The sequence below is a fragment of the Empidonax traillii genome, unplaced genomic scaffold (genome assembly GCF_003031625.1).
Source record: "Empidonax traillii isolate 1590-97213 ecotype Southwest subspecies unplaced genomic scaffold, ASM303162v1 scaffold1724:size79124, whole genome shotgun sequence".
Taxonomy (NCBI): Eukaryota; Metazoa; Chordata; class Aves; order Passeriformes; family Tyrannidae; genus Empidonax; species Empidonax traillii.
The window spans coordinates 69,049-79,124 of NW_020956917.1; the positions used below are offsets into that span (position 1 = coordinate 69,049).

At 68.0% G+C, this 10,076-nt stretch overlaps 2 protein-coding genes across 2 annotated transcripts in view; both read left to right on the top strand.

Annotated features, from left to right (window-relative positions):
• WIPF2 (WAS/WASL interacting protein family member 2) overlaps nt 1–2,422 on the top strand; it is a 12,082-nt gene extending 9,660 nt beyond the window's left edge. Inside the window, exons 6-8 of the mRNA XM_027908481.1 lie at nt 86–295; nt 405–506; nt 1,191–2,422. Coding sequence (XP_027764282.1) covers nt 86–295; nt 405–506; nt 1,191–1,231 — 353 coding nt within the window. The 3' untranslated portion in view covers nt 1,232–2,422. The remainder of the gene's footprint in view (nt 1–85; nt 296–404; nt 507–1,190) is intronic.
• Nucleotides 2,423–3,107: 685 nt separating this feature from the next.
• Nucleotides 3,108–6,467, top strand: CDC6 (cell division cycle 6). Its single transcript, XM_027908480.1, has 12 exons — nt 3,108–3,117; nt 3,297–3,530; nt 3,795–4,013; nt 4,181–4,380; nt 4,462–4,625; nt 4,750–4,856; nt 4,998–5,137; nt 5,253–5,353; nt 5,485–5,549; nt 5,679–5,881; nt 6,000–6,140; nt 6,228–6,467. The coding sequence occupies exons 2-12, from the start codon at nt 3,305–3,307 to the stop codon at nt 6,315–6,317; spliced, it is 1,656 nt and encodes a 551-aa protein (XP_027764281.1). The 5' UTR covers nt 3,108–3,117; nt 3,297–3,304; the 3' UTR covers nt 6,318–6,467.
• Nucleotides 6,468–10,076: the final 3,609 nt, after the last annotated feature.

A 10,076-nucleotide genomic window follows, 5' to 3' on the forward strand; every position in this document is an offset into this window, starting at 1 on the left:
CCATCCACCAGCCTGGAATGCCCCGGGGGATGTCCTTGGGTTTGCCCCGGGAATGCCGCGTTTGCTGACCCCGCTCTCCCTGCAGCGCCCCCGCCCCCCCCGCCGATGCTGCGGAATGGGGGGCGCGATGCCCCCCCACCCCCACCCCCCTACAGACTGCACGGCCCCGCCGAGCCCCCCAGCCGGGGGAAGCCCCCACCGCCGCCCACCAGGACCCCGGCCGGGCCACCGCCGCCGCCACCACCTGTACGGAACGGGCACCGCGACTCCATCTCCACTGTCAGAGCATTCCTGGGTGAGTGGGACCCCTGCACGGATCCCCCTTGGAGCAGAGCCCTGTGGCTTTGGCTGGGCTCCTGCAGAGCCCCCCTCCCTCACCTGCCTCTTCTGCCCCTTCTCCGCAGATGACTTTGAATCCAAATACTCCTTTCATCCTGTTGAAGACTTCCCAGCCCCAGAGGAATATAAATACTTCCAGAGAATCTACCCCAGCAAAACAAACAGAGGTGAGGAGGATGGGGGGGTATCCTGCAGTCCCTGTCCCCTCCTGTGCCCTTGGGGTCGTGTTTGTCCCTGTGCAGGGTGGGTGGTGCAGTGGCCTCACCCCAGGCCGTGCCTACATTCCTGGGGATGCCAAGTCCCTTTCCTGGGGGTGCTGAGCACCAAGGGCAGCTCTCTGTTCTCCACGGGAGGTGGGGCCCAGGAATTTGGGTTGTGTGGATGTCCCATCCCACCTGCTGGGAAATGCCGCAGGGCTCGTTCCTGTCTCCGTTAGGGCCAGAGGGGGGTCCTGAAGGACCCCAAGGCTGGAGCTGGGGCTGGACAGGGGCCGGGGGGCAAAGCCCCCCTACATATCCCGGGCTGGGCCCTGAGCACCGGCGCTCGGACCCGGCAGAGCTCAAAGTGCCCTTGGTGCCGCGCGTCAGCGCTGCGGATCCCGGCGGAGACTCCGGGGAGAATGGGATGCTCGTTTATTTTTAGAGCCATGAATGTTTAATGCGGGTTTGAAAAGCCCCGAGCTCGGTGCGGCTGCTGCTGCCAGGCGCAAATCCCAGGCTCCAGATCTCCACGGGGAGGGAGGGAGGGGGGGGGGACCAGCAGCTGGCGCGGGGGTGTGGAGGAGGGAAAGCAGACGTGCCGGATCCGGCTCTGCGGAGCTCCCGCTTCCAACCTCCTTCCTTGTCTTGCAGCTACACGTGGGGCCCCCCCTCTGCCCCCCATCCCCAGGTGAAACTGGGCTGTGCAGGTGGATTGTTCCGGAGCAGACACACGGACCTCCTTCCCCCCCCCACACCCAGCACCCAGCCCCCCTGGATCCTGCATGGCACACTCCCAGCCTCTCCGCCTTCCCCGGGACCAGCGGATCCGCCTGGCCCAGCGCCCTCCATCAGCCCTCCCCTCATCTATGCACCCCTCGGGACTTATGGCAAGCCTGGATGGGGCCATCCCTCGTTCCTCCTCATGGATCCTGGGCAGGAGGGATCAGCCTGGGAGCCGGGCACGGGACTCTGGGCTGAGCCGTGTGCCGGCTGTGGGGACCAGGGGGGCTGCTGGAGAGGGGCTGGGGATGGACATGCTGCAAGACCCCCAGAGCGAGGGGGAGCAGGGACAGGCCGGGGGAGCCTGGTTATCCCTGGAGAGCCTCATTATCCCGGTGGAACCTCATTATCCTGGGAGAGCCTTGTTATCCCGGCACAGCCCATTGCTTTTTTTGCACAGGAGCCATTAGAGGGGGAGGGTGAGTGGGACCATCCAGGGATACCCTGGCAGCGCTGGGGGGGGGGGGCCCCCATCCCTGTCCCCTCTCAAACTGGCACTCCCCACCCTGGGGATGGAGGGTGGGGAGGTCCTCTGGCTTTCACTGCTGAACCCCCAAACTCGAGCATTTTAACAAGGAAACACTAATTATCGGGGGGGGGCACTGTAGGGGGGTGTTTGTGCTGGTTCTGACATGTCAGGGGCACATGGGGGGAGCTCTGGGGGGGGCCAGTGACGTTTTGCCTTACACACTCCCTGTCCGACGGGTGGTCCTGGCTGGACTCTCCGTGTTCCCGTGGTGGGGGGGTCACACTAACGTAGTTACTGATCTCTTTGTACCTGTCAAGCGCCGTAGGAGGAAGGTGGGGGGGCTGCAGGGGGGCTGCACCCCCTCCCCAGGAACGGTTTGGGGTTGGTTTGGGTGGTTTTTTTTTTCTATGATGATGGACCTTTCCCTGTTGGGGTTGGAGCAATGCATGTGAAGGGTGAGGGCTGTTTGGGGAGGGTTCTCTGGAGGATGAGACCCCCCCAGCGCTGCCCTTTGGGTTACATAAAGGGTCAACACGGTTCTGCCCCTCCCGGAGCGAGGGACCCTCCTAAGAGGGAACAGAGGGAATTGGAGGAGCTGGAAATTGCATTTAAATAAAAGTAATAAAGTGATGAATGATGTCAAGGGCACTGTCTAGGGGGGCTGCTGGAGAAGGGGGTTACCGAGGGACCCCTTTTGTCTCTTGGGGGGGTGATGGCCCCAGGGGCTGCAGATAGGGTGCTCTGCCTGCAGCCAGGCTGGTACTGGGAGGCAGGAGGGAGGCTGCTGGTGGCACTGGGACCACTGGGAAGGCAGGATTGTGCGCTCTGGGAGCATGGGGAGGCGGGATAGGAGGGGTGCAGGCAACCGGGAGCACAGGAAAGTGGGAAGGGGGTGATACTGGGAGTGCTGGGAGGCACGATGGAGAGTGCTGGGAGCAGGGAGAGGCAGGATGGGGGATACTGGTGGCAGTGGGAAGGCAAGATGGAGAATGCAGGCCCTGGGAGCACGCGGGGACGGGCTGGGGGTTACTGGGAGCGCTGGGAGTACTGGGAGCCGTGGTCTCGTCCGGACTACAACTCCCAGTATGCTCCACGCGCCTTCCGCCATGTTTGGAGCGCGCTCTCTGATTGGCTGCTCTGTTGCGGCCCGTCCTCCGGCCGCGGCGATTGGTGGCTGCTGCGGCGGCGCAGCCAATGGGGAGGAAAGGGCGGGGCCAGCTCGGGCTGGTGGCGCGAACTGCGGAGCCGGGGCTGATTTGGCGCGAGAAGATCAGTGGTGGCAGCGAGAGGGTGAGGGGGGACACTGGGGGTGAGGGGGGGACACGGGGGGTCGGGGGGCGATTATGGGGGTCGGAGGGCTCAGAGTCGTGCCGGGCGGTACCAGGGCGGAGATGGGGGAGAGGGCTGGTGTGGGATGGGCTGAGGGGGTGCCCGGGAGCCGCGGGGCTGGACGTCCCTCCCGCCTGACCGGGGTCCCCCACCTGACCGCTGTCGCCCTCCCCACGCAGCCCCCACCATGAGCAGCCGCAGCCCGCAGAACCAGCCCACCATCGGCTTCCCCCGCACGAGGAGCGCCCGCCGCCTCGGGGCCGCCCCCCCGGCCAAGAGCGACTCCGGCCCCTCGCCGCGCCCCAAGGCCTCGGGCTCCCCCGGCCAGGCCAGCCCGGGCACACGCTCGTCCCGGGCCGCAGCGCAGCCCCTGAGTCCCAAAGTGCAGCCCCTGAGCCCCCGCAAGCGCCTGGGTGAGTCCTCCCGCTGCCCCCTGCCCTCGGAGCCCCCCGGGAATGGTGGGGAGCCCATCCTCTCCCCACCCCACCCCTGCAGGGCGGGGGTCTCACCCTGGGGATACTGGGGCAGGCAGATGGGCTCGGCTCCCACCCCCACCTGCTTTTGGCGCTTCACCCCCATTTTGGGAGGAGAAGCTGCTCCCGCGGGGTTTGGGAGGTGATGAAGCGCAAAGCCCCCCAGGGAGAGCGGCCCGGTCACCGCTCCCTGTCCCCCTGCAGGTGACGAGAACCTCTGCAACGTCCCCCAGGCCCTGCCCGGCTCCCCGGCCAAGCGCAGCAAGGAGAACCGGGGCCGGCGGCTGCTCTTTGGGGACCCCCCGGCATCCCCTGAGCAGCCCAAGAGCCCGGGGCCAACCCCGAGGAGTGGGGGGCCGGAGACCCCCCGGAGCTCAGGGGTCAATGGGCAGCACCCACGGACCAGGCTCTTCCAGCAGGAAGGTTTGTGTGGGCAGGGATGGGGGAATGGATGGGAGGTAGAACTGGGGGATACAGGGATGGGGATGGAGCCAGGGATGAGGATACAGCTGGGATTGGGATGAAGATAGGGGTGGGATGGGGTCCTGGCAGCACCGTATCCCCCATGAGCCCTGTCCTTCCCTGTGCAGGTACCTGCTACCAGCAGGCCAAGCAGGTGCTGCACGTGGCCGTGCCTGACCGGCTGCAGGGCCGGGAGCGAGAGGTCGGGATCCTGCGGCAGTTCCTGCGGGAGCACGTCCAGGGCCGCCGGCCCGGCAGCCTCTACGTGTCCGGAGCCCCCGGGACCGGGAAAACGGCCTGTCTGAGCCGTGTCCTGCTCGACTGCAAGGTCAGTGCCGTGGCCAGTGGGCTGCTCTGGGGGGCTGGGGGCAGCAGCTCGGGGCTGGTGTAACGTTCCCATTCCCAGCAGGATGAGCTGGCCAGGAGCAGGACCGTGGTGCTGAACTGCATGGCCCTGGGCAGCCCCCACAGCGTCTTCCCTGCCCTGGCACAGCACCTGGGGCTGCCCACAGCCACCGGCCGGGAGCAAATCCGCAGCCTGGAGAAGCATCTGACGGCCCAGGGGCCCATGGTGTGAGTTGCCCAGCCCTGGGGGGTGGTGTGGGTTCCTCCTGGGTGCTGGGAGCAGCTCTCTCCACTCGGGGTGCTCTGAGGGGAGGGTGGGCAGAGCGGGGACTCATCTGTGCTCCCCCCGCAGGCTCCTGGTGCTGGATGAGCTGGACCAGCTGGAGAGCAAAGGCCAGGATGTGCTCTACACCCTGTTCGAGTGGACCCATCTGCCCAGCTCTAGGCTCGTCCTCGTGGGTGAGTGTGTAGAGTGTGGCACTGCCCCTCTGGGTATCCTCCCTGTTCTGGGGGGGCTGATGGAGGGTTATCTTTGTACTCTCATGCCGCTGCCTCCTCGGGTCACAGCCCTCACCCTCCTCCTCTCCTCGCTCTGTGCAGGGTTGGCCAATGCCCTGGACCTGACGGATCGGAGCCTGGCCAGGCTGGGAGCCCACCCAGCCGGCAGCCCCCGCCTGCTGCACTTCCCACCCTACACCAAGGAGCAGCTCACCCACATCCTGCAGGAGCGGCTGGGCCAGGTGGGGACATGGGGGGGACACATATAGGGGGCTCTGCCATCCTGCTCACGGGGAGGGCATGGGGGGGCTCTGCCCATGGCAGGGAGCAGCACTGATGGCCCCAGTGCCTCGGCAGGTGGCCGGTGACCCTGTCCTGGACACAGCCGCGCTCCAGTTCTGCGCCCGCAAGGTCTCCGCGGTCTCCGGTGACGCTCGCAAGGCCCTGGATATCTGCAGGTCAGTGTGTGCCCCAAAACCTGGCAGAGCCAGGGCCAGCATGGCCCCTGTGAGCCCCCACAGCTCCCCTGCACGGGGGGTACCTGTGCCAGGGGTGCCTCTGCCCGGTGCTCAGCGCTGTCCCTCCCCAGACGCGCCGTGGAGGTGGTGGAGCTGGAGGTGCGAGGCCAGACCCTGCTCAAGCCGCTGCCCGGGGGTGAGTTGCTGCTGCCAGAGCCAAAACCCAGGAGGGGGGCACCTCTGGGCTGGCCTTAATCAGGGTCTGGGGTCACTTTCTGGGGCACCACTGCCACCTCCCTTTCTCACCCCCCTCTCTGTCCCTCAGGTGACTCCCCGGTGTCCCCCGTCCCCAAGCGCGTGGGGCTCCCGCACATCTCCCGGGTGCTCTCGGAGGTGTTTGGGGACCGGCTGGCTGTGGGGGGGCCCCGGGGGGCCCAGGACACCTTCCCCCTGCAGCAGAAGGTGCTGCTCTGCTCCCTGCTCCTGCTCTGCCGGCACCTGCGCGCCCGCGAGGTCACCCTGGGCAAGGTGAGTGGCAGCAGGACCCTCTCGGGGCTGGATCCGGGCAGTGGGTGGGTGGCCCTGGGCGGGGGGGTCTCCCTTGGCTGTGACTCCACCACTGTGATGCTCCCCCTGCCTTCCCCAGCTCCACGACGCCTACAGCCGGGTGTGCCGGAGGCAGCAGCTCCCCGCCGTCGACCAGGCCGAGTGTCTGTCCCTTGTCACCCTCCTGGAGTCCCGCGGTGTCCTCGAGCTCAAAAGGGCCAAGGAGGCCCGGCTGGCCAAGGTACCAGGGGGGTGGCAGGGTCTGGTGGTGGGACTGGGGTCTGGATCCAGCAGTGCAGTGCTGAGCATCCCCTTGTCTCCCTCCCAGGTCTCCCTGAAGCTGGAGGAGGCGGCGCTGGAGCACAGGCTGCAGGACACAGCGCTGGTGGGCAGCATCCTGGCCAGGGGGCTGCACTAGCCCCCCTCCCCATGGCCCTACAGGGGAGGGATTTGGTGCTGTGGCTGGCACAGGGAAATGGCTCCCCAAAGCCTTGGACACCTGTCACGCTGTGCCCCGGGGCCCTCAGTCTGAGGTTCTTTTATTGATATTTTTAATATATTAACATTATTAATGATATATTATGGTATCCATGGGAGCCAAGGCAGGAGGCTGGAAGACCCTTTCCCAGCCCCTTTGCAGCAGGGGGTGGTAGGTGCTGGTGCTCCTGGCCCTGTTCCCACCCCTGTGTGTGATCCCGGGGTCCGGTGTTGTTCCTGCCATGACCCAGAGACCGCTATTGCTCCTGACTCCTTTGGAGCATTCCAGGGCCCTCTGGAACCTTCTGGGCCCTTCTGGCTGCAGGAAGAGCCGTCCCAGTGCCAGCCTTCCTCTGGGTCCCAGCGCTGGCAGGGGCACAGGGTGGGCTGCAGGGTCTGCCGGGCATGGGGGGACAAGAGGGACCCCTTAATCTCCTGCCGTTAATTAAGTCATTCTGGTTGAGCTCTGGCTCTTGTCCCCCCTGTTCTCCCCACTGTCCCCCTGGTCCCTCCCTTTCCCCAGGGCTGTGGGGACCCATCCCTGTCTTCCCCTGCCCCTCTCCTGGGCTGCAGCCCCCCCTGAGCCCCCCTTCCCACTCCTGGCTGCAGCTCCTCCGTTTCTGTTAAATAATGGACGCTTTGACCTAATTTTGCAGCTTCCCCATCTCGGGGGGGGGGGTGTGGTGGGCTCTGGGCAGGCGGGGGAGCAGGGAGGGGACGAGGCTCTGTCAGTGCCACCCATCCCCCATCACACCCCACCTCTGACCATCCCACCCTGTCCCTGGGGACCCCCGGCTGCCCCCTCAGCAGCTCCTGGGCAGGGAGGGGGTGCTGGGGGCAAGGTGGGATGGGGTTCCTGGGTCCCCAAATTGTTTCCCCCCCGGCCCCATGGTGTGACCCTGCTGTGTGCCAAGCCCCATCCTGGCTCTGCCCCCTGGCTCCGTGGTCTTGTGGGATCCCCATGGGGACATTGGCACTGGGTGCCCAGGACAAGGACACAGACAAAGCGGAGCCTGGCGAGGCTGCTGGGACCCATCAGGGAACGGGGCATCCCAGGGCTGTCCCCTTTTCCCACTCCCCACAGGGCCAGGGGGCACCCAGGGCTCCCCAGCTGCCACTGGCCATGGGGAAACCGAGGCAAGGGGAGCAGAGGGGGGCTCTGGGATGGCCGTGGGCAGGCTCAGCCCACGCTGCCGGGCGCTATTTATAGCCGGCACTGCCATGTGTTGGACGTGTGTGGCGGCACGGGCGGGCGGCGGGGTCAGCCCAGGCTGTGCCCGCTCTGCGCCGCGTCCCTGTGCCCTCGCCACGTCAGGGGGGCTGGGGGGGGACCCTGTCCCTGCCCCTCCCCGTGCTGTGAGATCAGCAGCCACCTGTCACCAGGCTCAGTGGGGCTGTACCGGCGTCCTCCTGCCTGTGGGCAGAGCTGGGCTGGGCAGGGGCTGCCCCGGGGGGGGTTCCCAGCTCCCCCACAGGCCGGGGCAAGTCGTGTCCTGCCCTGTGCCAGCCCCCGGGGGGGTGATGCAGCCCCACGGCACGTGGGGACGTGGCACAGGGTGACGGTGTCAGGAAGGAAGCGCCTGGCAGTGCGTGGGGCCGCAGTGACGCGGTGGTGACGCAGGCGCGGCCCCCGCTCCCCGTGTCCCCTCGGCTGCCCTGGCCTGCCCTGTGCCCACCCTGGTGCTGTGTGAGGGGACGGTGACACAGGCAGCTGCAGGCAGAGCTCGGGGGGGACCCCCATGCCAGGGTCAGACAGGCTGTGGTGGCCGAGGTTGGAGGGTCCCCAGTGCCACCACTGTCCCCAGAGCGTCCTGGCCGTGCGGGTGGCGACAGCAGGACAGTGTGGGGGACACGGCTCCCCCAGCTGTGCCAGTGCCGGCCCTGGCTCTGCTCTCTGCTGCAGTGGATGAAAAATCGATGGCGCAGCTGGATCCGGGCGCGTGGGTGCCGGAGCTCCCGCCGGGGCCCTCTGTCACTGCGGGCTGGCAGTGCCACGGCGGTGAGGGGACACCCTGTGACACCGGGGCGGCCATGGCGTGGGGAGGCCAAAGGGGCCACCGCTGCCGTCCTGTCCCCCCACCCTGCACACGTGTGCCGGTGTCCCCCGGCCCCGCACACGCACGTGCCGTGCCCACGGGGCCGGGGGGTGCCCAGCTGTGCCGTGGGCAGCCCTGCGGGCGCGTGTCCGGCCGCGCAGCCGCCCCGTGTGCGCGGCGGGGGCCCGGTGTCCCCTCGGCGGTGTCCCCGGTGCCCCGGCCGCCTCGCTGTCCTCCCTTGCACTCTCCTTACATAAGCGGCCACGTGGCGGGCACGGCCGCCTCCCGCCGCGCCGTCACCGCCGGCACCCAGATTCCATCTGACAGCCCCTTTCCGCTCGGCTGCTCCCGCCTGGCACCGGGGCCGGGGGTGCGGGGCAGGACCCCACACGACCCCGCCGTGCCGCCACCGGGCCCCGCGCCGGGCGAGGGCCGTGGGGCCTTGGCGCGACCGTGGCCGCCCTGTCCCCGCGGCACCTCCGGCCGCGCCCTGGCACCCGCTGCCCTCCCGCCCATCCCGGGGCACGGCCGGGCCTCGGCACCACGACGCCACGGCACGGGCCGGGCCTGGGCCCCGTGGCTGGGTGGGACCTGGCCGGTGATGGGCTCAGCCCCCCGTGGGGTGCTCGGGGGTCCCTGCTGGGGGTGCAGGGGGGGTCGGAGCGGCCGCCGAGCACATCTGGGAGTGATTTGGCACATTCCTCTGGGCTGAGCACATGCCGGTGCCGCGGCCTCGGTGTACGGGGAGGGGGCCACGCTGGGCTGTGGGTGCCCCACCCTGGCTGCCCCCAGACTGGGGGGGTCCCACCCTGCCCTGCTAAGCACACGGGGGAAACTGAGGCACAGAGTGGTGTTTGGTGTCCTGATGGGCACCACCCTCCTACTGCAGGGCCTGACAGGCACCCAGGGGTCCAGGGCAGTGTGGGGGCAGCAGGACCTCCCTGGGGTGTGTGCTGAGGCTGCGCACGCTGTTCACAGGTGTCTGCCCAGGGGAGCCCTGCCCCTTTCCCCCCTCGTGCCATAAGGTCCAGGTTGTGCCTGTGGGTGCAGGGCCCTCAGTGCCCCGTCTGGCCTCCCAGAAGTGTGACTGGTAGCCTGTGTCCGTGTCCCTGTCCCCATCCTGGCATCACTGTCTCTCCTGGCAACAGACAGATCACCAGGGACTCCCTCCTTGGGTGCAGACCCTCTACACACCCAGGGGTGCCATGGGTGCTCTGCAACTCTTCCCCTCTGAGCCTGAGGCCGAGGGGGGCAGCTCAGGGACTCCCCATCCCTACTCCCCCCATCCCTCTCACCCCTCTTCCTCACACCTCGGGGAGCGCCCACCCTCCCGTGTATTCCCCTCATGTGGGTCCTGCAATCCTTCACCCTGGGGGTGGGCACGGTGCCCAGAGGCAGGGAGGGGAGGGCACAGCGGGCTTGGCGAGGCGTGTGTGTGGGAGGGTGTCAGACCAGCTGCTCCTGTGTTTGGGGGGGGGGGGGGGGGGGAAGAGGGGAAGAGGGGCACCCAGCTTGGGGGGCGCGGCCCCTTTAAGAGTTCCCCCCCCCCCTCCCCCCCGCGCGGCGCGCGCACCCACTTTCTCCCCTTCCGCTTTCTGGAGACTTCAAAGAGTTACAAAGCGGCGCCAGACCCCGCCCACTCCCCGCCCACCGCGACGTCCCAT

Bases quoted from the DNA above. Each gene is read 5' to 3' on its own strand.
- CDC6 (XM_027908480.1), top strand. From the start codon at position 3,305: ATGAGCAGCCGCAGCCCGCAGAACCAGCCCACCATCGGCTTCCCCCGC. The intron at 5,354-5,484 runs GTCAGTGTGTGC...GTCCCTCCCCAG, and splicing joins AAGGCCCTGGATATCTGCAG to ACGCGCCGTGGAGGTGGTGG. The intron at 6,141-6,227 runs GTACCAGGGGGG...TCTCCCTCCCAG, and splicing joins AGGAGGCCCGGCTGGCCAAG to GTCTCCCTGAAGCTGGAGGA.